The sequence below is a fragment of the Centroberyx gerrardi genome, chromosome 20 (genome assembly GCF_048128805.1).
Source record: "Centroberyx gerrardi isolate f3 chromosome 20, fCenGer3.hap1.cur.20231027, whole genome shotgun sequence".
Classification (NCBI taxonomy): domain Eukaryota; kingdom Metazoa; phylum Chordata; class Actinopteri; order Beryciformes; family Berycidae; genus Centroberyx; species Centroberyx gerrardi.
This window is the reverse complement of record NC_136016.1, coordinates 9,401,090-9,428,298: the sequence shown is the minus strand read 5'-3', so window position 1 is coordinate 9,428,298 and position 27,209 is coordinate 9,401,090. Positions and strand designations below refer to the sequence as shown.

General features: G+C 45.0%; 2 protein-coding genes across 4 annotated transcripts; one reads left to right on the top strand and one right to left on the bottom strand.

Annotated features, from left to right (window-relative positions):
* Positions 1–64: 64 nt before the first annotated feature.
* LOC139918389 (NACHT, LRR and PYD domains-containing protein 3-like) lies at positions 65–5,446 on the top strand. 2 transcript variants are annotated; one of them, XM_078290732.1, is made up of 9 exons: positions 171–416; positions 851–997; positions 1,112–1,183; positions 1,303–3,085; positions 3,564–3,725; positions 3,873–4,046; positions 4,180–4,353; positions 4,549–4,595; positions 4,699–5,446. In XM_078290732.1, the coding sequence occupies exons 1-9, from the start codon at positions 332–334 to the stop codon at positions 5,217–5,219; spliced, it is 3,165 nt and encodes a 1,054-aa protein (XP_078146858.1). In that variant the 5' UTR covers positions 171–331; the 3' UTR covers positions 5,220–5,446. The 2 variants fall into 2 exon arrangements, with proteins under 2 accessions (XP_078146859.1, XP_078146858.1); XM_078290733.1 differs by lacking the exons at positions 4,549–4,595; positions 4,699–5,446 and adding an exon at positions 65–91 and having other exon boundaries at positions 4,180–4,357.
* Positions 5,447–5,512: 66 nt separating this feature from the next.
* Positions 5,513–26,941, bottom strand: sec24c (SEC24 homolog C, COPII coat complex component). 2 transcript variants are annotated; one of them, XM_078290730.1, is made up of 24 exons: positions 26,819–26,941; positions 24,662–24,840; positions 24,259–24,339; positions 23,273–23,393; positions 22,709–22,875; positions 21,098–21,826; positions 20,797–20,939; positions 18,995–19,103; positions 17,206–17,333; positions 16,290–16,428; positions 16,058–16,173; positions 14,854–14,978; positions 14,088–14,279; positions 13,876–13,969; positions 13,494–13,610; positions 13,114–13,284; positions 12,190–12,286; positions 11,925–12,070; positions 11,088–11,226; positions 10,254–10,372; positions 9,646–9,825; positions 8,463–8,648; positions 7,885–7,974; positions 5,513–7,747 (listed from the first exon to the last, which is right to left on the bottom strand). In XM_078290730.1, the coding sequence occupies exons 2-24, from the start codon at positions 24,819–24,821 to the stop codon at positions 7,607–7,609; spliced, it is 3,690 nt and encodes a 1,229-aa protein (XP_078146856.1). In that variant the 5' UTR covers positions 24,822–24,840; positions 26,819–26,941; the 3' UTR covers positions 5,513–7,606. The 2 variants fall into 2 exon arrangements, with proteins under 2 accessions (XP_078146856.1, XP_078146857.1); XM_078290731.1 differs by lacking the exon at positions 24,259–24,339.
* Positions 26,942–27,209: the final 268 nt, after the last annotated feature.

Here is a 27,209-nt window from a genome sequence, read left to right as displayed (position 1 = left end):
TCATTTATCTGGTAGCTGTGCAAACGAGCAGCCATTGCCAATATGACAATCAGACAGCAATCACAGCAGTAAGATTACATGATTAAAGAAGGTAAGCATTTCCTTCATATTTTGATTTGATGCATATGAAAAATAGCATTTACTGAATGTAGTCATCCTGAATCTGAAAGGGCATTTAGGATTGTGTTGTATCCAGAGGTTTTTTTACGGAGACGGACACTGATCTTGTTCTGATGTGCTGGAACTGAATGACTGGAAGTGTATGGGAAAGCCTCCCTCCCATTTCCAAGGCCCAGATGAACATTGATGAGCGGGATCAATGGATTGAAAAATGGACACATACGACCAAGAGGGAGCTGTGGAGAAAAAAATGGAGCAGAATGGTATTTCTGATAAGATAGACAAGGGCTGTCTAGGTAAGGATGTCATATTAAGAAAATAAAATGATTGCCATTCTAGGCTATGAGGCAACATTTTTGATGGGAATATTAAATTAAACTGATGTCGTTCCAATGGAAATGAATTCTTGCTAGACAGTTAATATTTAACCCAGTATCACAGTTTGTTAAAAGAAAAAGAAAAATGAAGAGTTCAATTCTAATATATATTAATATATAATAAAAATATATTTTGGCTAAAAAAAACGAAATCATTAAATGATATTAATCATTCAATGTCTAAAATATATAAACATATTTTGTTAAATATGTTACCCACTAGCCAGAATTTGTTTTGATTTTGCTCTATTGATCATTGTAAAGAGTCTCTTTTTTCAAATGGTGCACACCAATAAAATGCAATATAATTTTGGAAGAAAACTGTTGAAATGGACTTTTCTGGTCTCTCTCAGAACCAGTTCCTTCTATTCAGGCTGCTGTCCATCCAGTCCATCTCAACTGCACAGCCTATACTGGAGCCACTGTGGCTCCTGCCATCAGTGGCTGCCATATTGGTGGTTCAGTCAACTTCAACATCAGTATCAACTCCACAGGCCAAGGTAGACATATTAGATACAAAGATGCAAATGTGGGGGTAATCAAAACTGACAGACCCTCATATATAATTTCCTGTTTTCAAGCTGACTCTTTCTGATCTGTTTCTCCTTTTGCAGAGTCTATCCTTCCATCGCAGGCATTGTCTAACCATGCAACTGCAGACGCCCCTGTTGCTCTGCAGGCTAACAGTGAGTTATCCATGCAGAATCTGTTTTTCTTCTTTGACACATTGATTACTGAACAGCTTAATTCTTCCAAAGGTAAAACAAAATATCAAAATAACCTTTCGACATATTGCCTCTTTCAGATGATCAGATTCCAAAATGTCAACAGAAATTGAAATGTACTCTGAAGAGCAGATTCAACTATTTGCTTGAGGGGTTGGTGACACAAGGAAACAAAACACTTCTCAATAAGATCTACACAGAGCTCTACATCAGTGAGGGAGGAAGTGGCGAAGTCAATAATGAGCATGAGGTGAGACAAATTGAAACGGCGTGCAAGACAAAAGTGACACAGGAAAGACCAATCCAATGCAACAACATCTTTGTTCCTCTTCTGGGACAAGATCGCCCTGTAAGAACTGTGATCACAAGGGGAGTTGCTGGCATAGGAAAAACAGTATCTGCCAATAAGTTCACTTTAGACTGGGCTGAGGAGAGAGCAAATAAGAACCTGGCATTTGTATTTCCACTTTCTTTTCGAGAACTGAATTTGATGAGTAAGAAAGTCTTTAGCATAGCAGAGCTTCTCTGTGTCATTTTCCCTGAAACAATAGACTCAGGAATCTTCGCACAGGACAAGTACAAAGTGCTGTTCATCCTGGATGGGCTGGATGAGAGCCGCCTCTCTCTCGACTTCCACAACATCGAAATAATGTCTGATGTTACACAGCCAACCACGATAGACGTGCTTCTGACAAACCTCATCAGGGGAAGCCTGCTTCCCTCCGCTCTTGTTTGGGTAACATCCCGACCAGCAGCCGCCAATCAGATCCCTCATGAATACGTTGACCTGGTGACAGAGGTGCGAGGGTTCAGCAACCCCCAAAAGGAGGAGTACTTGAGGAAGAGAATCAGTGAGGAGAGATTGGCAAACAAAATAATCACACATGTGAAATCCTGCAGGAGTCTTCACATCATGTGCCACATACCAATCTTCTGTTGGATGGCGGCAAAAGTTCTTGAGAAGCAGCTGGCAACGACAGACAGTAAAGACATGCCCAAGACGCTTACTCAAATGTACATACACTTTTTGGGCTTGCATGAGGAAATCATGAACACGAGGCTGCATGGAAGAAGAGAGTCAAACGCTGTCCAGACAAGAACCAACCTCCTCTCATTGGGAAAGTTGGCCTTCAAAGAGCTGGAGAAGGGCCACCTGATCTTCTACGAGAAAGACCTGGGGCTGAATGGTATAGATGTCACGCAGGCGTCGATGTTCTCAGGAGTCTACACACAGATCTTCAATGAGGAGCTGTCACTGTGCAAGGAGAAGGTGTTCTGCTTTGTGCATCTGAGCATTCAGGAATTCTTTGCTGCGTTGTACGTCTTTCTCACATTCAACAATGACAACGATAACGTCTTGGTTAAAAAGTCATCCATCTCAAGGCGTCTCAGAGATTCATCAACGCTCATCCTCTACAAAGCAGCAGTGGAAAAGGCTTTGCAGTGCGAGAATGGACATTTTGATATCTTCCTACGCTTTCTTTTGGGCCTGTCGCTGGAATCCAATCAGACTCTGTTGAAAGGTCTATTGACCAAGAACAGAACAAACCAAAAGACAAGACCAGAGATCATTAAACACATCAAGGAAAGGATCAGGGCTAATTCATCCCCAGACAGATGCATCAATCTGTTTCACTGTCTGAATGAGCTGAATGACCACTCTCTAGTGGAGGAGATTCAGAGCTACCTGAGCTCAGGCAGTCTTCACAGAGCCAAACTTTCACCAGCTCAGTGGGCCACTCTGGTCTTTGTATTACTGACTTCAGAAGAAGAGTTGAGTGTGTTTGAGCTGAGCAAGTACAGCAGGTCAGAGGACGGTCTTCTGAGGCTGCTGCCTGTCGTCAAAGCATCCCAAGTGGCAAAGTGAGTATTTTCTTATGAAACAGGAGGTTGGAGAGCTTCTTTGATAGTGGGGTTGGGTGCGCTATGGAAAAAGGGTTCTTACAGCCATGATGAAAAAGAGATACGAGGTTCTCCAAAATGGGTTAACAAGCCTTTATTCTATTTTGCAATTCATTATGAAAAGATTAAAAACTGTGACTGAAGTATTTTCTTATTGCAAATGTCATTCACCTTATCCCATTTCCAGACGTACCGTATGCCAATCTGCATGTGCTTTAGCATTTGTTTTAACCTGCATGGAGTGACAGATAGGTGTTGTCACAAATTTGACTACCACAGGAAAGTTAATTCAGTATACTGTGATCGACAACTCACATGAGACTATCTCAGCCCCACTCATCTAATACTTCAAGCAGGCTGAATCAAATAAACAAAATGTCTAATTTCATACAGGAAGTTTTGACTTTGCACCTTTGTCATTTTGCCTTTCCTGCTGCAGTCTAAATGGATGTAACCTCACAGAGAACTGCTGTGAAACCCTGGGAACTGGTGTCAGCTCATCCCAACTTAGAGAGCTGGACCTGAGTGACAACAACCTGACAGATTCAGGGATAATACTGCTCTCTGCTGGACTGAAGAAATGCAAACTGGAGACACTAAGGTTAACATCCACCCTGTTTGTTCCTGTACATAATTTCATTTTATGCAATTGTAGCTATCCTCATCAAATGAAGAATGTTTTTGCTTATTAGCTAGAGGCAAAACAGCTATTGATTGGCACTTTCCTAATCATTTTCTGTTCATCTAGACTGAAGAGCTGCAACCTTACAGATCAAGGCTGTGATGCTCTAGTCTCAGTTATCAGCTCCAACTCCTCTCAGCTGAAAATGTTGGACCTGACAGACAATGACTTGCGGGATTTAGGAGTCAAATGGCTCTCTGTTGGACTGGGGAGTCTTCACTGTAAACTGGAAATACTCATGTAAGTGTCCTGAATGGAATTCCATGCCAGTTGAATTATTTCGAGGGAGTATACAATATACCAAGCATACAAACTCAAGTTGTTGCAGTCAAGGAGATCTAGTGAAATGACATGTTTGTCATCTGTGTTGAAGTTTGGCCCTATGCAGAGTTACAGAAGAAGGTTGTGCGTTCTTGGTGTCCGCTCTGAATTCCAACTCCTCCCATCTGAGAGAGCTTGACCTGAGCTACAACCACCCAGGAGACTCTGGCCTGAGGCTGCTCTTTGCCCTGTTAGAAGAACCACACTGTAACCTGGAGAAACTCAGGTAGTGATGATGGCGTCAACACTCAACATTACTGCCAAGCCAAATGGTGACATTCAGTCGATTAAGTACATTTTATTTGCATGTATGAAGTTGGTGTTGGTGTAGATCTACATGTTTGTGCAGTACTGATCATATTAAAGACCTTGCTCTAAATTCTGTCAGGAAACTCTACGATCTTCTGTTCTGTTTCTATAGTGTGGACCAATGTGGTGAATCCAGAATCCAAGTGGGGCCAAAGAAATGTGAGAGACTGTCACTTTGGACTTAATGAACGCAATTTCCTTCTACACTGATAACGCCATAGTGCAGTGTATTCCGCTGACATTCTCAATCCTGTTTTACCAGATACCACTGAACTCACCCTGGACCCAAACACAGCACACAGAGACCTCACTCTGTCAGAGGAGAACAGGAAGGCGACGCGGTGGACCAAGCAGCCATATCCCGACCACCCAGAGAGGTTTGATTTCTGGACGCAGGTGCTGTGCAAGGAGGGTCTGACAGGCCGCTGCTACTGGGAGACCGAGTGGAGTGGGAGAGTTCTGATAGGAGTGGCCTATAAGCGGATGAGCAGGAAAGGAGAAAGTCATGACAGCTGGCTGGGCCGAAACGACTCGTCCTGGGGCCTGAGCTGTTTCAAAGACGGTTACAAGACTTGGCACAAAGGCGTGAACGCTGCCATACCCGCTCCCGCCAGCTCCAACAAAGTAGGGGTCTATCTAGACTGGTCAGCTGGAACGCTGTCCTTCTACAGGGTTTCCTCTGGCACACTGACCCTCCTGCACACCTTCCACACCACCTTCACCGAGCCAGTCTACCCAGGATTCAGGCTCGGCTGGGTGGACTCCACAGTGTGCCTGTGGTAAGTTGAAAACATATGGATACGGTGGAACATCTTCAGTGGGACATGCTCTATATTTTCTTTTCTCTGTTGAATTTGAGCCTGAAATGACATTGAAAAAGCGAAAAAAAAAAAAAAAAAAATGCCTATTCAGTGACTGATTACTTCCATTGTACAGCAATATCAATAGAATGCATTATGATGAAGATGGAAAAAACAAAATCACATCCTGAGTGTAATAAAGTGTATCTGCAATGCCAATTGTCACAGTTTGTAGCACAGACACAGAAAGCCAACAGGGATGGGAGAAGCGCAATGTGGAGTTTCACTTTCAACAATCATTTTATTAGCAGTCCCAAGAGGCAATGAACAAAACAAAATGAAAGAAGTGGGAAAAAAAAAAAAAGGAACAGAAATTAAGATTACAGTCAGACGGTGGGTCAATCAGACAAAGTCCGCAAACGCAAGACGGAACAGAGGGGTACACACACACACACTGAACGAACACAAAAATCACATTGTTAAAAAAGGAACAGAAAGTGATAAATGGAAAAAAAGTCTGAATTCAATCTCACAGGGAGTGTGTGTGTGTGTGTGTGTATGTGTGTGTGTGTTGGCTGATCCCTCTGTTCCTCAGGAGAAATTCACCAGGACCGTCCCCACATGCACACACAGTTAACACACTCTCTCTTCCCTTTCACTCTCACACGCACATATACACAAACGTCTCAAAAAGCCAGTCTAAGCCTTTCCTCTTTTTAGTTAATGCCATGATTTTATATTTAGGCTAATTGTGTGTTTGTGACAGAGAAACCAAACCAATTAACAAACCACAGCTGTTCAGGCAGGTCTTTAAAATTGATTCTTTTTAAATTCTGTACAGATTATATACTTTATTTACGCACCCAAAGTCTTCAGTGTGGAGACCCATAAATTTAGCTAAAAGACAACCCATGTCCATCTATCTGCTGTTATTCTCTGCTCATTTGTGTTGGCTGGAAATTGTGAATTACTTTTTTATACAATTTTTGCCACCACATCCTTTGACTTATGTAAAGTCTGCAGCTCTATACATCATGTGCAATGCAGAACAACCCAACAGACAGAATTATCCACAGAAACTAATCCTGAGGAGAATTTACCAATACTGTGATGTTTGAGATCACAAGCCCATACCCCTCCTTGATTTTTTTTTTTGCTCTGGCCTTTCGTAATGGTGCATAGACTTTCAATTAATGGTGGTTTCCTCTCAGACGTAACAGAATCATGACAGCAATTCAAAGTGCACATCTGGTTCATCAATGAAAAGATTTGAGGCTCCGCTTGAGCCAGATGTCGATGCATCGACGGGCAAGACACTCGACTGAAGCCGATTTTAGCAAATCTGGATTATACCAATTACTGTAATTACTGGTGAGGATGACAGTAGTCACAGCAGCCACTTGGCCCTTACTAGTGTTATTTTCAGTGTGTTTGTGGACACCAGAGTTTAGATTTAAGATACTCCCTGTATGTTTGCTTCGGGTAATAACTATAAAAAGGTAAGCAGACTCCAGATTGAGTGGTCGTTCACCGAGTATCTAGATCTGAAGCTCTGATGCGAGCACCCACCGACACACCGGGAGATAACACAGAGGGCAGCGGGTGACTAAGTTCACATCTGGGAATGAAAGCACACATACATGATGAGTGGAGCAGCATGGGGGAGGGGGGTACTAAGGCCATGGCAAAATGTGAGAAAAGACAGATAGAAAAATAATTCTAGATGGAAAAGAACAGCATTTATTTCATTTCATATATGTCTTGTTATGTAGTTATCCTTCGCTCTACTGGGTTTCAATCATACAAAAAGAGTCGAGTTTGCTATCGGAGGGTCGTTTATGCACCCAGAACAGCCTTTCAGTGCTAGTGTTACAGACAGTACACCGACTACAATCAACATCAGCCCTCTCCCTCACTCACTCACTCATTCACTCACAGTCAGTTGCATACACAAATGCTCGCTTGTGTATATACACACTACCCTCCCTCGCCAATTATTTAGCTCCTGCTGTGTTGGAGCGTTAAGATTTGAGGCAGAGTAGAGCTCTATGAACATTAGATTCTCTCTCTCTCTCTCACACACACACACACACACACACACACACACACACACACACACACACACACACACACACACACACACACACACTTTCTCTCTAACACACAGGCATGACAAGATCTGCCAGCTGGCTGCGTATATGTCTCTGGCCCTTGGCTGACAGGGAGAGCGAGGGGAGGTTTAGTTTATTAGGTAAAAAAAAAAAAAAAAAGAAAAAAAAAAAGATAAAGCGCTTTCAGAGGGAAGGGTGAAAGGTGACGGGGGGGTCAGTGGGGCCGTATAGGTGAAGGGGCGGAGGGGAGGGGGGGGGCCTAGCTGAGAAGCTGGCGGATCTCCTTGTGCATGTGACACAGGAAGTCCACGTATGACGCTCCCCCGCTGGCGCTCTTGTCCTCAACCAGGAAGTGCCTGAATATCAGCTCGGCTTTGTCTTCCTGTTTCACCACCATCAACTGCAAACAAGAGGAGGGAGAGAGTTAATCAAACGAGACAGAGAGAGGGACAGAAAGTGAGAATGAACAGGCAGACTGGTGAAGAACAAGACAGTGTGGAGGAGAGGTTAACAGAGAGAAAACAGGCAAGAGCTGACCTTCATGTATCGTGATCGCTGTGCTCTGAAGGACTCGACGATCTCTCGGAGTCTCTGAGAGAAGGGGTTGTCCAGCACAGGCAGACTTGTCTGAAACACAACACGTTAACATATTCAGAAACGACACAATACCATGACAACATGCCAGCACCACAGCAGCAACGCTAGTTCACAGTAAAAACAGGACAAACAGAAGAGGATGAATATTCCCTGTCCTGGAGAAACTGAGTAATGTAAAAAGATGGTGGGTTAACTAATACGTCAACATCGTCACATTCACGCACAAAGTTTAAAAATGCCAATATTCCAAAAATAATGATAAATCCCCATCACTGACCAACCATGTAAAAAGTTGCATCTTCTCAAGGAAAAGCAATGGAAAACAGGATTACAAACACTGAACTAACACTTACATACACTGTTATTCCTGATTAATGTCTCATGTCCCTGACAAACACAGTAATGTCAACATAGTGTGTTGTCTTCTCAGCAACAGCAAATTAGGCTTAAACGCTGACGGTGGGTCAATCAGCTAAGGTCAACAACCACAAGACGGTAGCAGGTGTGTTCTCTCTCACCATGTTGGGGTCTATCTGGCTGAAGCTTGGCGTGCCGAAGATGTTGAGCAGCAGCTCCTGCTGGGCGTTGGCTCCCACCCAGAGGAAGAGGTGGAGCCCCGTCTCCAGGATGTAAACTCCGCCTTTAGACAGCCGCTCCTCCGAGTCCCTCACTGCCACCGGCAATGTCTCGCCTTCCAACTTTGTCTGGAAAGCCAGGGAGAATCTTCAGAAAGTAACTCACACAATATGTTCAAGATCTTTCAAACAGTCTGACTGACTGACAAACTACGGCTAATCGACTAAGAGGGAGCAACCCTGAACCATACTGTCCTCCATATCATGATTATTGCGATCAGTCTGTCAAGGCTGACTCTCCTAACTCCATCTGATTCTACATAACATTTCAGACATCTCACTAAGAGACATGATTATTGCCTTCAGTCTGCCATGGAAGATCAGTTAAGTAGAGAAGTGGGTGCTGACAATAGTTTAACTGTGTACACATGTGTGTCTCAGTGTCTGTATGACCAGAGGAGGATGCTGTAATGCTACCCGACTACATATATCCATATGTAGCACCTACACCCCCTGGGTAAAATAGGTACATGCACGTGTGGCTTGGAAGAATATGCAAAGAAAATTCCTAATACACTGTGTGAGAGGGCTCTTAAACAAAATACATTTAAAAAAAAAAACAACTACATTTGACATCCATGTGTCAAAATGTCAGAGACACTAACCCTAACCCATCAGTTGGTTCACTTAAACACTAAACCAAGAAAGACTTCATATCGCACCCAACAGCGCCTTAATTAGGGATGTAATGAAAGTTTGTGACACAAAATTTTGTGATACAAAAATTTGACGGTGCTCATCGTGGAGTTGAAAGAAATGTTTGCGATTTCAGTTACACTCTAATATGTAAGAAATAAGATTCAGAATGGTCTTTTTTGCATTGTTTTGCATTAAACTAGAAAGTGCAGGGCTAGCTAGGTTTGTGCTTGGGTCATCACACTTCGGTGCGCCCAGCTGAACTCACTACTGTAAAGAGGAGGTAAGCAACAAGATGGACTCAGCCTCGGAACCGAGCTGTGAGCTGAATCTATTTTACAACAGCCAGTGAGTAGCAGAACTATCTGATATATAATGGGACATAAATAGACTAGAGAAGGGCTTTGTGTTCCTGTGCGTGGGGTCTCACCAGGGGCAGCAGGCGCGGGTAGAAGAAGACGTGGCTCTCTGAGACGTCCATGCAGCTGAGCAGCTGCCTCAGGTAGGCCCGGTCGTCCAACGACACGTCGGCGCCCGGCAACAGCACGTCGCTCTTCAGCACGCAGTTCAGATACACCGGTAACAGCTTCATACACTCTGGCAGGATCAGCTGCACAGCACACAGGTACAGTTAGTGAAATACACACCAAAACAGACACTTGGTGATGTGTGGATATGATCAGGGCAACACAAAAAGCAGAAAATGAAGGCAGAAAAGCACAAAACTAAAATGTAAGGTTGTATTGTGTGTGTGTGTCATATAGTTTTTCTGTTTAATACAAAATGTTCCCATTTGTGCCAATGAGCAACGAGATAATTCTCTCTGTGTACGTGTTTGTGTGTACGCAGTGGATTTTTCCCCATGTGTGTCAATAACGATAAAGAGGAACTTGATCATTTCTGAGAGTGTTTACAGTGTTTTTGTAACACAAGGTATTCCATGTTGTCAATGACCAAGAGGAGATGATTATCAGTGTGAGTGTGTGTGTCAGGGGTTGTGCTGTCTGTCGGGTGTATGTATGCTAGTGTTTTCAATACCTGGCCAGCAGAGGAGGGGCTGGCACAGTTCTTGCGGTAGCAGGCCAGTATCTGGGCACACTGGTTGACCAGGCTGTCTCTCACCGTCTTGGTGGGGCCGTTCAGGACGCTGCGGAACGCTGCACCACACACACACACACACATAAACAGTGACACCACTACTACGTAATAATATCTAACTACAATGCAGTATGTCAACCACCAGGGATTCATATGTTAAAAGAAATGTTTAAGTGGCTTGTGTAAGGGATTTAATAAAATAAGATTAACTTTATTGATCCTTATGGGGAAATTGGGTCATTGCAGCAGCAAATAGGATATAATAATATAAAAACTTGATGATTCATGATGGTAATTACAACCTTGAAAGAAGTCTCACAATTGATTACAGACAGATTTACAGATGTCTGCGGTTTACACATCTACTATTTTTAATTTATTTTAGCCAGTATTCATCCAGGGACTGATCAGCGGACTGAGCAATGCCCTGCTTCACAACAAATTTGCACACACTGATACCAGGAAGCTGTCATGGACAGCCACAGCCTTCCACTGTTGGTTAATGAGCAGCTCCACAGGAGCAGTTGGGGGTTAAGTGCTTTTTTTGATGGTAATTTAAGGGAAGGGAGAGCATTACTCATTCTCTTTCCCCACTCACATTTCCCCAGCCCATTTGGGGATTTGTACCAGCAACCTTCTGACACAGGTCTGCTTGTCTAACTAATAATGCAGAATGTGTAAATGCGCGTTCTGCGTTCTCCACCAATCCACCATTAACCCGAATGACCTGACCCTCAATAATTTTCAGTTCAGAAGGGGTTAGTTAGTCCTCACCATATTTGGAGAAGAAATTGATGATGGTGTCGGTCTCACAGTTGCGGTAGAGGTCAGCCAGCTGAGAGCAGCAGTTGACGGCCATGTTGTGGACACGCAGGCGCCTTTGGCCGCTGCAGCTGGTGTACAGCACCGCACACTGCAGGGAAACACACACATGAGAAATGGGTAGCACTTGTATTAATTACTTCTTGCAAATCAACTGGCCTAGGCTGTGTTCACTATGCGCTTTTTCAAGCAGTCAGCTCTTTTTTTACATTAAAGTCAATGGGGAGCAGCTGCAAGGCGGATGTAAAGCGGCCGCTTTGGAACTGACGTTGCCTCTAGCTTCTTTTTAGGCAGAACAGAGTGCTTTGAAACGCTGAGAGGAATTCAGCTTTTTTTGTTGCTGAGTGGCAACTACTACAGCTAGTCATTATGGAAACCAAGCCTAGCAACCGGCTTTTCATGACCATTACAAAATGCAGTTGAGGCAGTGGCTTTCCTTTAAAAAAAAGGCAGAATAGCGTGAACACACCCATACATGTCATTTTGAAATCCTCAACCTAGGAACCAGTCCAGAATACATGTTTGCATTGTTTCACTTGATTGATTTACATATTCCCAGGGAAAAGCCGTGTAATAGGGTCTGATTTAGACCTGGAACACCAGGTGAATGCTATTAACTACCTGGTAGGACAGAAAACCAGCAGGGCTCTGGGTCTTGAGGACCAGAGCTGGGAACCACTACCCAAAGATAAGGCTACCCTTAAATGGCCACTTTCAAAAGTGAGAACAAAACGTACTCCCTTTACAGGATTTTCCTCATCTGTCTATCACACACACAAAAACATGCACCTGCATGAGTGCCCCCGTTTCCTCGCTGAGCTTGTCGTCGTGTCTGAATTCGACGGTGACGGTCTTGTCGCAGTCCAGACCTGCCAGCTCCACGTCTGTGGTGTTACTCATGAAGAAGGAGCCAAAGAAGTCTGTCGCTCGGATACCTGAGGGGACAGGAGGAGGAGTGAAGGAGGAAAAGGGGAGCGGGGAAGGGGGTCTTATTGTGTGTGTTTGTGTGTGTCTGTTAGTCTGACTGTCTTTTGATGTGTAAGAGTAGTCTCACCTGTGCTGGTGCGGACCCTCATGACGGCATCAAAGCCGACTGGTTTCTGAACGTCTCGTCGGAGGTCGTTCAGGAATCGCTCGCGGTCCGTCTGAGCCTGGGATAAATAAAACACACCATCAAATGACCAGTCTGGTATGTTAGGGGTTGGTGTTTGTGTGTAGGAAAGGGTGAGTATGACTGAGAGAGAAAAAGAGAGAGAAAGACTATGGCAGAGAGAGGGAGTATAAGTCAGTGAGTGTATAAGAAAGCGGGTACGAAAGAGAGTGGAGGAGCTGAATGAGAAATGTTCTTCATTCTTCTATTCAATCCATTCAAGTAATGATGGATTTGATGTTTTTTTTGAGTTGTGAGTGTGTATGTATTACACTATATTGACTGCATTTTTATTGACATCAACTTCAACGTTATTTATTGAGCTTACTTACTCTATGCTTACCCTATTAACTACAGCTAGACTTATTAACTGTAACTGTAAGTCTAGCAATGCCTGACTTACTACTGCAACATTAGCTGACTATTCCTCCCATTTGATGATCACTAGTTTTGTGAAGCAAATATAATGTAAAGCTAATAACAAAGCAGATACCTCCTCAGCATACAACATCCTTCCATCATAATTCTGTTTCCAACTTTTCCTCTCTATTCAGCTTGTGTCGGCACAGACACAGCATCACTAGAGGGAGCATTGACTGCATCAAAGGTGCAGTGAATTATGGTCGTTGTAAGTGAACAACATGCTTTCAGTGCTCGAAAGCATGAAATCTTTGTTTTTCATAAACTAGTGCATCACAGCCCTCAAAATAAATGTAAAAAAACATTCCCTTGGGTGGGCTGCCTGAATATAAACCATATGTGGGAAACCCTGGAGCAAGAGCAGACGTTTCAGAATGAGATTGAGTGAGAAGTGTGTTTTTCCTTCACCTGGAAGTAGGTGTACTTGTAGACAGAGCCCCCTGTGGAGACAGGGACCACCCCCAGTGTGGCCACATCCACGTACTGGTTGGGGAAGAGGAAGAGGTCCACGCAGCACCCCTGGGCTACACACTCCTTAGCCAGGCTGCCGTAGAAACCCACCTGGGGCTGAAACAGAGACTGAAGACCACAGGGAGGGAGAGGGAGTCAATCAGGGCTCTTCGGCTATTAACCATGGCAGTATTCCACAGTGGGTAGCAGCAGAAGTCAAAAAAGGAGGATCTCATTTTGGAGTGGAACTTCATTTTAACTCTGCATACATGTTCTTTGTTTGACAGATAAAAGCCTAGCCTTTACCACAATATGCATCTTTTTAAAGTGCTGTCTACCTTCTCCTTGTCGGTGCCGACCAGCTTCTTGTCCTCCCTGTTCTTCAGTTTGCCAGGAGCCTCGGCGATGGGCAGAGAGGTGTGAAACACAAACAGCTTCCCTGCACAGTCTGCAGCCTGGAAGAGACACACAGCAACATGCCAATCATCAGCCATGTCTCTGACTAGCCACATGTGATAAGGACAAGACAAAAAGACAGCAAATAAAAGGAGAAAGAACAAGAAATTCGGGTTCCTACACATTTTCAGTTACAAAATTCAATACTTTTTTCCAAATAATTCCAAATATTTCTATACTATTTGTGGAATTTCAAAATCTATAAGACCTACAAAGACTTGCAAGACATGCATGGGAACCCAGAAAAAGATAGAGGCGGTTTACCTTGAGCGCCTCCAGTCCTGCCTGGATGACGGGTCCAAAGACCGTCTCCGTCTCCCGGGTGTCCGCAAACATCTCTGGGATCTGGTCCAGCAAACTAGAAAACACAAACAGCAGTGTGCCATCAATCCGGACTACTTCATCTGTGTATATATACACCTCATACATCTGGTTATGTGTGTGTATGTGTATGTGTCTGCTTTATGCCTTCTCACCTCTCGATGACCACCCGGCTCTCGTTGACGTTGACCAGGAAACCATCTAGCAGGGGCACAAACATGTCCGATACGTCCGACACCACCAGCATTTGGGGCTGGGCCAGGCTTGACTTGACATTGTAGAAGTGCAACACCTTGTTGTAGGTGACGAAACCCACCCGCACCACAGAGTCCATCTCTGGGTTCTCCCTGGACGCAGAAACAGAGGGAGATGGGAGAGAGGTGAGCTGGAAGGTGAAGTGCTGAGTGTAAAAACATGCAGTGTGCAAAGATTTCTTGTGTGTGTATTTGTATTATTGTACTTGTTAGGACTGGAGAGAGATTTGCAACTTGTGAGGACTTCAGCAAATCTTCACTTTGAAAAGGAGACATTTTAGGTTTGTTCTTTCCTTCTCCTCCCCTCCTTCCTTCTCTCTTTCTCCTTGCTTCCACCTTGCATATCTTTCTCCTTGCTTCCTTCTCTCCTCTTTTCTCCTTGCTTCCTCTCTTGGTTCCTTCTTTCTCCTTCCTTCCCTCCTTCCCCATTTTCTTCCACCCACCCTTTTCCTCCTCCATTCTGTCTTTCCCTCCATCCATCCTTTCTCCTTCCTTCCTTTAGACTTTTCATTTCTTCTCTCTTTCCTTCACTCTTTCCCTGCTCCTTTCCTTCTCCTTTGTTCTTTCCCTCCTTCCTCTCATTCCTTCTTTCCCTCCTTCCTCTCATTCCATCTTTCCCTCCTTCCTTTCTCCCTTCCTGTGTTTATGTGTTAATGTGTGTGTGTACCTGGGCAGGTAGTCTAGCAGGGTCTTGAGTTCCTGGCAGACGATGCTGACCATGCCGCTCTTCACAGCATTGTAGGACACGTCGATAAGGAAGATGAAGGCAGGAGGCTGAGGAAGCTTGTTGTTCTGTTAGAGAAGGAGACAGAGAAAGGCCATGTTCTATTCTGAATATCCAAGGGTTTTTCCTGCCTTTTAAACTCTATTAAAACTCAACTTTGGCTGAACACACAGCTCATCAGTGTCACTTTGAGTTCCACCAACCAATCAGGTTGAAGGGTGTGTGGGATCACATCACAACCGGATAGGTCACCAAATGGAAAACAACGAAAAAAACAAGACAGAGCAACGTTATACTCTGTCACAGATTATCACAACATTGTTAAGACAAAAAGCCAGGAAGAACATCTATTTTGTTATGGGAGACTCTGGTGCGTAGATTTCTATCACCAAGTAACGTTAATGTCCATAACCTGTCCCATTTCGTATCTTGTTGGCTTATCATGTCTCCTCCCAGCCTGTACATGCCTGTTCTGGAGGCAAAAGGGTGTCCTGCTCAGACCTGGCTAGGTATACCACATAAAAAAAAGATACTGAGTGTATATTGTATATAGAACTCTTCTGACTGACAACATACTCCACCACTGGAAGTACTCATACTCAAACAGGAAGCCTATGTGCTATATATTTTGTATCTTGTGTAAAGTATTTGTATGATTTCATATAATGTATCTTTCTTGTTTTCTCAAAATGTTCCAATCAATGTTACATTTCCTCCGGTATCCAATATGTTGTCTTTCATTTCTCTCAAAGCTACTGAGAGAACAAGGCTCATCATATGAACTGCCTCTCTCCAGAGTAATTTAGGTGCTATTAGGATCAAGAGAGGTTGAAAGAGAAATATATTATGAGGCCTAAAACTCCATTGGAGACCAGGGTGGGAAATCCACACAGGCAACACAGGCAAATGCTGATAAATGTAAGCTGTGGCTGGTTTATCGACGCTAATAGTCAATTTGACAGGTAACCAACCATCATTTGGAGGTTCCTTTCTATTCCAAAATCCAATTTGGCTCTTAAAATAGTGAAAGTGTCTGCTCAATTTTGGAATCCAACAGCTACTGTGGCCAATGAGCAAAAAAGTTAGTTTCCTCCTCAGTTGGAGACTCAAGCCCGCCAGGTAGACCCCCATCAATCCCGTGCCTTACCTTACAGTAGTCGACCGTGGCCAGGAACTCGTAGCTGCCAAGTGAAAGCTCCGGCCGGTCATAGCAGTCCACCCGCTTCCCAGTGTGGTCCAGATGCTGGAAGTAATGGGGAGGCACTGGCGGAAAACAGCAGGAAGGGGAAACGGAGGATGTCAATATGGTGAGTAAAAAACAAAAAACAAATTCCAAGGACTTCCAACTCTACACCTCATTTTTAGACACACCAACTCACCCTCTGTGACGCAGCTGCAGAACCCACACTGGAAGCGGCGACCTCCCTCTATGAACTGCATGTAGGGGCACATGTAGGCCTTGCAGCGATTACAACGGATTGGACCGCCCTCCCCGTGGTCCACCAGGTATGGAGGGGTCTGACGAAGAAAGATTGAATTAGAGAAAAGGAGATGAAAGTCAGATATACTTCTTGATCCAATGATCTGGATAAGAGAGGCTGACAGACATCATGATCCATTTTACAACATTAGCAACAAGGAGAGCTTCATCTAAAAACCCTATTTGGAGGAGAGTAAAGCATGTCTGAGATTTTAGTGCCGCACCCACATCGGTTAAGATCCGCCCTCTTTTAGCTACAGTAATTTGTCCTGGAAAAATTATGTCAGGTAAAACTAGTCCAGTCTGAATGGATATTGGTTACACGTGCGAAGAGTACAACGAAACAAGGTCACATAGCTGCTCCCATCTCTGTAATTTTGAGACAGATTATCCCATTGACATTACAGACATCCTGCGATAACAATTACATATCAGGCATTGTCCTGAAAACTAATCTCTAGCAAATCAGGCTCAGGGTGGCAACTGTCCAACTGTTACTAAAATCTGAGCAGAATATACACATGGGACACATGATGAGGAAGACGTATGATTTCAAATAATGCATCTTCCTAGCTTTCTGAAAGGATTCCAAAGGTTTCCTCCAAAAAGGACAGTGTGTCCTGTGAGAACAACTACATACCAGACATTGTCCTGAAAACTAACCCAGTCTGAATGGGGCTCGAGGGTGACAACTGACCAACTGTTTCTAAAACCTCAGAGGAAGACACTGTGTCTTCCTCTGAGGTTTTAGAAACAGTTGGGCAGTTTAAGAGGAGAGGGTGGAAAGAGGAGGGTGGTGTCGGTGTGTCTCTCACCTCATCTGGCGGCAGCGTGGCGAGGGGCTTGATGACGGCGGCCAGCGGCACCTGAGACTGCTTGGCCATGTCGGCTGTGCAGGGCATGTTGTACGCCGTGCAGCGGATAAACCTGGGGCTGGCGTTCCCTACACACACACACACACACACACACACACACACACACACACACAGAAACAGAAACAATTAAACCTCTCCCATTGTTTAATAAGACCATTACCATATTGTCCACATAATCTTCCTCAGATGGAGACCCAAGTCCTATCCTTTCAAATTTTTTGACTGGTGTTGCACTACAAATAACTGGGGGCAGCAGGTACCTAGAGGGTACCTGCGTGAAGCAGGGTGTTGCTGAAAAAGTTCATATGTATTCAGTCAACTTTCTCTGCATAAATAAAAGTTAAAAAAGATCTGACAACACCGTTTTATTAAAAAGAGTGTTATTAAATCATTTGATTTGTTTTTGGATAAAGAGAGCGTAAACACAGGGCTTAAAGCCAAAAAAAATGTTGAGCCTGAAATAATCCTGACTGTAAACCATGTGCACAGATTTGTAATATGTATGTTGATAACATCAAAGAGGGACTTTTAGGCCTATATACAGTGAGCCATAGCCATTACACACCACTTGGCATACATATAGTGAGCTATAATAGCCATTAGGCATCTAGACCTATATGTGAACCATAACCATTGATTGATCACACCAGTATAGACCTACCGGTGTGATCAATCAATGGTTGTGGTTCACATATATGATCCGATGTGTGTTTTGGTGACAATACGAAACCTGTTTACTCCCTATAAATCATGCTTGTAGAAAAAGCATGTTAATGCATCTATAAATTTTATATGCAACTCTGTGGGCCACTGTGGTGTCCCTGTTTGACGTTATCAATATACATATTACAAATCCGTGTGCACGGTCTACTAATCCACGGGCATGGTTTAGGACTCTGTGCGCACCGATTACTAATTCGAGGGCACGGTTTACTAATCCATGCGCACGGTTTACTATTCCGTGCGCATGGAGCCGTGTGCGGTTGACCAATCAGTGTCCGTATGGATTTTCACACAAATTATTTTTTTCTTACCAGGTGACCCCTGGGGAGCTCCGTAGAGAACAGTCAAAGCAATGCCACATTTTTATGCTGAATGACGATTGTAAATTGTGAAGCTGCAGCTGTAACTGTCGCTCCTGGCAATGTGGTCAGATATCGGAGTGCGCGCACAGCGGCGTTGTGTCTGGGATTTACCTCATGTCAAAAGAGCACTTTCTTTCTGCTGGTGCCGTACAGCCTCTGTGAGCACACAGTGCAGAACAAACACCCGGTTCCCTTAATTTGTCACACCAAGTGTCAAACGGTTTCCTGTCTCCACCCGTTTATTCAATCCATGCCTATGGACGTTTGTTTTATACTCCTCTCTCAGTGGCGCGTGTATCTTCACCTGCTTTCATAAACTTCGTTTCCATATTTCAGCTGTGCTACACCACGGAATCGGTGCTACATGGTGATAGAAAGTAGCTCGCTGTTCAATGGATTAAAAAAAAAAAAAAAAAGTACTCGCATTCAATTGGTAACTGTAAAATATTACTTTGCTGAACATGATTGGATAAAACGCAACAAAAATGTGGAGTGAGTTGTTTTTTTTTTTTTGTTTGTGAATATAAAACGTCCATACGCCGGAAATCCGGCACATTGCCGGAGGTCTTTAAGCCCTGTAAACAATGCCAGTAGTAGAAGTGTTTGCAGATATGCAGGTGATGTCAACAGGAAGTAGAGCCTACCTTGATCTTTGACCTGGAAGTTTGTGGTGACGAGGGGCGGGGCCTGACCCTTGACCCCCGTGGTGAATGGCTCATTGCTCTTAGCCTTGTCGTCCTCTATTACCTGGATCTGAGGAGGGAAAACAGTCCTAATTCATCACGTTCCCAGCGTGGATACACACATTTAAGTACACATGACAAATTTTCCCCGGGTCTGACAAAGTCTCAAAGATGAACATCTAACACCCATGCAGGAGAAGACTTTCACATTACCCTACACACACAGCTACTGAAAAGACACTGAAAAAACCCATTAAGAGTTTGTCTAGATATGGCGAATGACATAGCACAGGTGATATGTGGGACAGACACGTTTACATTGTGTGCACATTCACGACTCAGAATGACAAGATTCGGAAAACAGAAATAAACCACATCCCCTGGAAAAAGGACAGGATTCCTTAATGCATGCCATTTATGTGGGTAAGTCAAGACGCTGCAGGCTGGCATGCAGGGCAAGGGGGAGAGTTGAGATGGGGTGGCTGTCTGAGAATCCCAATGATGACAAACCCTGGAAACCCTCGACATGTTTGTCAAAACTAAGATGGGCTGCCTCGAGTTCCTGATGAAACTCATATGGTGGGACTGAGCTAGTGGGGCTGGCGAGATGATTTAGAGAGGAAGATTGATGACATATATTTGCCAATAAACGTTATTAGTGATCCTTAAATAAAGACATATCATATGTCCTTAACATCTGGTCTGTGTCACAGTAACTGAGAAACCACAGTGACTGCTAAAATTGTCATAAGTCACAGTACCCAAGACGCAAATAGCATTTTGAAACAATGTTATGTACACCGGTCTTTGGTACAGGACTGTTCTAGTGTTCTAGTGGTAGTGTGCTAATTTTACTGTGGCATTATAGCTGGAATATATCAGATGCCATTATAGCATATAAATGCCTATATTGGCGGATAAGATCAGTGTACTGGTATATCTGCCAGGCCCTTCTGAATAGGAAAGAATGGGGACAACTGAGCCATCAATACAGTAGAACAGAAGTCTGAGTTGTTGATGTTTGCAACAGGAGCCCATCTTTGACATTGTGAATACCACTGGCTTTGGGGAGTTAGAGGCCGGGGTTAGGGGGTGAAGCTGTGGTGTTAGTGCAACAGAGCAGAGAGGACAGGGTGAAGCAGAGGTAAAGGCAGGCACACAGGAGACTTACTGGGCTGGGGATAGCGTCTGGATCTATTCTATGTCTTGATTTCTGCACAGCCGGCAGGTCAGACGCTTGCTTTACATTCAAAACAGAGTTTGTCCAGCAAAATGTGCAAAATAAAATAAAACAGAATAAAATAAATACATACAAAGAGTGAAAGATAAAAAGGGGACAGAGTGTGAGAAGAGAAAACTCAGCAAGATTGTACCGAGTAGCAGGCAGCATTATGTTGTTGTCCAGACAGGAACTGATCGGTAGTATTGATTATAGATTAGTGGTACTGTCGACTATATTACAGGCACAAGTAGATCTAGCCTGTTTGATGCACATGCTAAGCTGTTCTATGTGTACAGGAGGCTACAGAAGGTTACAAGCAACAAAGACAGATTATTACTGTTAGGCTGCTGTAGTGCATGCAAAATCTTATACATCACATTTTTAACATTCACACAGACATACGCCTCAAAAATCACCTTTCATCACAGCTACCCTATCTAAAAATGAGGTGTGTGGAACAAATGAGGGCCAGAAATTGACAGTCAGCATGTGTGTCATACAAGTAAGAGATCAGCAGAGGGGGACAGTGTGTGTGTCTCACCGGGCTGGGGATGGCATCTGGGTCAAGTCTTTTCTGTGCTGGGGGAGCAGGAGCGGGGGCTGGTGCTGGGGCTCCGTAGTTTGGTTGCCCTGGATATGGGCCTGCATAGCCAGGCTGAGGGCCTCTCACCTGCCCAAATGCTCCTGGAGAGAACAAGAAAATCACTGAGCGATGGACAAAACAACATGCAGTTATCCATTTAGCTTCCACTTAGTGAATGCCCCGTTTCCATTTTAATAATATGGGTTGTATCTGAGAGGGTTGTGGCATATAGTGTTTAAGTGGATGACTCTCTCCTCACCGTTTTGTTGAGGGGGGTATCCTCCCTGCATGCCAGGCTGAGGCGGAGGCTGCTGCAGAGGCCCAGGGGGGCCCGGTGGGCCTGGTGGGCCTGGGGGCAGGTGGTTGGCCTGGGCCATAGAGGTGGGAGGCATCTGCGCTCTGGGAGGAGGGGGACCAGCGGGGTAAGGAGAGGGCTGGGGCGGAGGGGGCTGGGGCTGGGAGGGCATGGGGCCTGGGTACGGGCCAGCGGGAGCTGATGTGGGAGGAGGACCGGAGGGAGGGAAGGGCCCAGGTTGAGAGGAAGGAGGTGGAGCTCTAGGTGGGAAGGAGCCCTGTGCAGGGGGAGGCGGGCCGGAGGCGTAGGCAGGCTGGCTGACAGGTGGAGGGGCAGAGGAGAAGGGGGGCTGGGCGGGCGGGAAGGGCTGCTGTGGCTGGGACACTGGTGGAGCGGGAGCTTGGCTGGGCGGAGGCACAGGACCGGAGAAGGAGGAGGGAAGAAAGGCTTGCTGAGAGGGAGGAGGGGGGGCAGAGGAGGTGAACGGCTGTTGAGAGGTAGGGGGAACAGAGGAGGCGAATGGCTGTCGTGAAGGAGGAGGGCCTCCATAGTATTGCTGAGGAGGTGCAGGGTCACTGGGAGGGGGCGGCTGGGTGGGGGCAGTGGACGCAGGGGGAGGGGCTTGGGTGTAGGAGGGAGGAGGTGCAGCGGAGTAGGCAGCACTGATTGGAGGCTGGGAGCTGTGAGGCGGAGCTGAGGAGAGAGACATAGACCAACAAAGTGTGATTGCCTCAAGGTGTCATGAAGCCTCTGATAGACTTGTTCCTATGTATGTAAAATTTGTTCAGTTCAGGGTGCGACTGACTTTCCTTATGTTTTTCAAGCCAATCAAGATCATCCCAGTTTGTAAATGAAACAAATTCATCACTAACCCACCTCACCCGTTTGTCACGCTTGGTTCACACAGGACGCGTAGCGGCCCCGAAGCGGAGGCCGCTTCCTTTCAGCGCCCATGTTAATGGGTCAGGTCGTTCACATTGGCCGTGGAGAGATATATCTAGGTCCCCTAGGCTTTCCTAATTATTGCCTCATCACAAGTCACGACTCATGCTGAGAAAACAAATAAATAAATGTGACTGCTTTGATATGAGGAAGTTTGTGAAAAAAGGGAGAAATGAAGAAGATGGAAGATATAAAGTTAATCCCTGATGTGGAAAAGTACAGTGAGCTGTCAGCATTGTTTCTACAAGGACAACAGTGAACAGATGAAGGTTTGGTGGCTATTGGAGCACAATGTAAGCAGCCTTCAGCTGTTTCCACGGGGTTTTCTCCTCCTGTAGAGCAGGAGAGCTGCTGGCCGGCGCGGAGGAATACGCTTCTTGTGTGAACAACCCAACTGCGAATCGCACGCGAAATTGCGGTACTTGGTCGCTATGCTTCCTGTGTGAACCCAGTGTCAGACAGCACAGGATCACTTGTCACTTCTTTTTGGGGCAGATCAATAGGCCATTTTGATTGACATCTTCTTTACTACCATTCACATGTATTTAGCTGCCTGGGGGGAAGAGCCAGTAGTAGTCATCATTCTTCCGATTAATGACTTTGCAGTCAAGTGTAAATCCATTCAAGGCTTACCATATCCTGGCCCGGCCGGTGTGGGCGGTCCAGAGGTGATCTGCAACCCAGTCATCTGATTGGTGACCTGGTGCATGCTGGGTGGGGCCCCATACTGCTGGGGGTAGGAGGGGTGTGGCCCTGACAGGTTCATTGCTCCCTGGTTGTATGGCTGAGACACGGCAGGCCTGGAGACATACAGACTGTCAACACGGCGCACACACTAAACCATCTGTGCTTACACCGTGCTGCGGGTGCAAGTACACCTACAGTTCATTTTCTGTTCTTTCCGAACCATAGCAGAAACGTTTAACTTGTTACATTTTTGTAATTGGAATAAACTAAGAATTAAAAATAAGAATTTGAATAAACCGCTTCAAACATGCTTGGTGTGAAAGCATCCCAAGTATACAGACCGTCTATGCAAACATGCAGCAGGGACGTGATCAAGACCACAAAAAACACAGAAACACTAAGGTTCAATCAGAAATAAATGGAAGTTAGATGTCTAAATCTAGAATTCCCCTGAAGAAAAAAACACATTCTGAAGCACACATCATGGATGTGATTTTAATCAGTAATTACCTGGGCGGTGCCTGGGTCATAGGTGGGGGTCCATTCTGGATATCCCCTTGACTGTACTGGGAGTAGGGCTGAGGCGCTGAGACTGGAGGGGGCCCAGAGGTAGGAGGGCCCCTGGCAGGACCTGAAAGACAGGGATAAAAGATTACACTGCTACCTGCAATAGACATAATAATTTTTGCTCACAATAATCCTGAATCCTTTCTGAAATCAATCGTTCTACAGTGATGAGATTAGTGCAGCGAGCTGAACATGGCTATAGGCCACTGTGGATCCCAGACACTATTTTAGAACCACCTGGTTACATTCCCAGATTTTCCCTCTGGGGTTAGGAGGACAGACTAAATACTGAAACCAGGCTAGCAAGGGATGTGTGTTAAGAGTGTAAGTCAGATCCATGGGACTGATGCTCTGATCAGGGCTTGAAATCAACACCAGACCGGTACGTCTGTAAATTCTAGTATTGTATTTGTCAGGTTGCCAACTTCGCTTCAGTTTTTAGTATTCTAAAATTAAACTTGCAGCTCAGAAATCATTTGAAAATTTCAATCCACTAATAATTTAACAAAAAGTGAGATGTCCAGGCTCAGAGACAGGGAGGAAGTGAGACATCACTCTGCCTTTGCTACTAGACACTGAAATAGCAAATAGAGATAAGATCTAATTTGGAACAGATCTGTCACAACCTAGAAGTGTTGTCCACGTTTAGGGTTCATATTGCAGTTCTGTAATAAAAAATTACTTTGAGGTCAGTAACAGATTGGTTGCTATGGTAACAGCTGTTGGCGTGGGGCGGGCTCAACTGATCCTGTTCTAGTGCTTGTGGGGAAGAGCACATGGCAGGAAGGATAATGCCCACTTGTATATACAGGAAGTTTGACCAGTATTTTACAAACAAGTCCAACATCTTTGTCTGGCTCCAAAGCAATGATAGTAGAGCGTGTGGGAGTGGGAAATGAGCAAGAAAGAGACAGAGAGGAGGCAGTTACCTAAGTCAAGAGAAGAGGACAGGTCAGAGACTGGGTTGGCTGCCACAGCCTTAGAGGGAAAGCTTGCATAAGGAGAGTAACCTGAAATACAAGAAAGAGGGAGAGAAGACAAATACAGAGAGATGGAGGGAAATACTTAAAGCAAGGTGAAGGAATGAGGGGGCACAGGAAATTCAGATGAACACAATGCAAAAGCTAGAACTGCAGTGGCACGCTGCTCTTTCTCACACTTGCAAGCACACTCATACTGAGGGAAGGGGGTAGGACACTTCAAGGTTATGGCCTTGTGAATGCTTGAACAGCATCACGGCTAATCTGATGTGTGTCCCCCTCTCTCTCTCTCTCTCTCTCTCACACACAGACACAAACATTCAAAAACACACAGACAGAAGCTGCACTTTACCTTGTGGGGGAGCCCCGGGCTGGTAGGCTGACGCAGGGCCATTGTAGGGTGCGTAGGGGGCGGGGTACCCCCCACCCAGGGGAGCGTAGCTGGGCTGGCCATAGCCAGGCTGGGGCTGGCCGTATGGAGACGCCATGGGAGTCTGCTGGTTTACATTCATCCTCAGTTCATCCCTAAATCTGGATTAGATTATGACACAATCACCAAGAGTTACTCAAAACAATCATTCACAACCAAGCCTGTCAAGCCTGTTACTGAGTTGAAAATAGAGATTTCACAACTGGAATGCCTGGAGTAAAGAAGCCTGTGGGGCAGTGTAGTGACGTTGATGATGAGAAAGGCTGAGAGTCCTGAGTTACGCTGGGTCTAAAGTGAAGGCCTCTCTCTCCAGCGGAGAGGAGAATCTGCCCACACAGCACTCCTCACACTAAGGGGGAAATGTGCTGCTACAAGACGACGGTCAGAACCTCAAACACCACAAGCTATGGATCTGAGAGAGGATAGGATATCACCGCCAAATCTTTGACTTCATCTTGATATATGAACAGGAGTTGTGCAATTCAGTCAAAGGTTATGTAACCTATAGGATACATTCTCTTCTGTTTCCAACTATGCTGTCATTAAAAATCAGGACAGTCACAGGAAGACACATAACCCAGAGCGAGCTGAGTTTGTAGGCACCTCACACCTGAACTAACAAACAATGGGGAAAGTAACACACACAAAGCTTTCAGAACATTTAAGCCTGCACATCTTTTAACTGAGAGTGGGCACAACAGTCAACCATACTTATATCCTTCATATTTCCTGTATCAGAGAAACACCTTTATTAGCTTTCTATGTTTGACTTGGTCACACCCTCCAATTGCACCTTTTAGTCACTAACTATACTGAAACTCAGCACACAGAGCAATAACAAAGCCTGACACCTAACACTTTACTCAGAGGATGCACATGATTGTCATACTGAAAGTAGCACAAGACACTGACTTAAACCAAAACAAACTCAAAAGTGGTCTGTTCGGTCTGCTAACTTACAGCACCACAGGCACAAGCCACAAGACCTGTAACTCTCTCCCACAGGAGGAGATGAAATGGTTAATAAAAAGTGAAAACACTGTTAGATTTGTTAAGTGTCCCTTCTACTGGACCCATGCCTCCATCTGACTGAAATGTCTAAGGGCCATCACAGCCAGGTCATTTACCTACTTGTGAAGGTCCCAAAACGTAACTTGGTAGAGCAATCAACTTACTGAGCAAGATCATTCCTACATATCATATGTCAACCTCATTCTTGCCAACAGATGTGCACAAGTTGTGTTGTTTATTCACTTGGCTTGTGAAGTTTAGCCTAACCTATGTGACAGTATGATGAGTATCATCTGACAGACAAACACGGGCTAAGCGAGCAGGGCCTTTGAATAATTCAGCAGTGCAGGTGCCACGACGAGAAACACAATCGCTGGAGTCGTGCAGCTATTTAGTATGACGGGCCTGTTGAGTGACCCACATCTGCTCCTCTCTGGCTAGGTTCACAGTTTACTGAACACGAAGAGCGATTTACTCTTTAGCCATTTCAGTCAAACACTACAGAAGTATTCTTAAGTCACAACGAAACTTATTCTTCCATAGTAGGAAAGTTAAGACATGCAAATATATCGCTAACTACCTTGAGGGATAATGTGATCAAAAGCACAGCCGAGGAAAGCTAGCTAGCGTAAGTGTATGCTAACAGGAACAACCTCAGTACCGCATTACTGTTACCTTACTAGCTAGCTAACGTTAGCAAGCTAACTTGTCAACCAAAACCTCACAACACTGAACCTGGCCAGCGCAAGCTACCTGTTACTAGCTTAGCCACAGGGCGATGCGCAGAAGAGGATCGTTGATTTTCCAGACTGCCAGCTTATGGGGCCTAGCTAGCTAACGTTAGCAACGGGACCACTTCAATCATGATGACAGCAGCAGTTGTTGAATCAGCTGTGAATCCTCAGACCGGAGCTAGCAAATGTTAGCCAACTAGTGGGCTTCAGCTATCTCGCAGAGCGACGCTAGCTGGTAGCACTAGCTAGCATTAGCAAACGTAGCAAAATCCTAGTCCCCGTATCAAGCTAGGCAGGAATGTCACATAATAAATGGTTTCAAATCTAAACATACCTCCAAAGTGTTGTAAATAGTTAGGCTGTCCTCTGTTCAGAGCAGAGTTAGAAACCCGGTGGTCGACAAACTGTTACGCCGATGTCCTCCCGGGGTGTTTCTCTAATCCTTCCTCGGTATCAGAAGCGGACATTCACCGGAACTGCTGCAGCGCTGTGCCACGTCCACATCCGGACACTGCAGCGACTCTTCCTCCCGGGTCACCTGCGATATTAACAGCAAAAAGCATTGTTTTCTGAAAGAATTCAAGGGCTGATGCGTGGGAGTGATTCTTTTTTATTTTATTGTAGTAGAGGAACTTGTTGGAAAGGAGTGGGTCCACTCTTTTCCAACAAGTTCCTGGTATAGAAGTTTAAGCCATTTGTGTTTTCCATTCCAGCTTCTGAAGGAG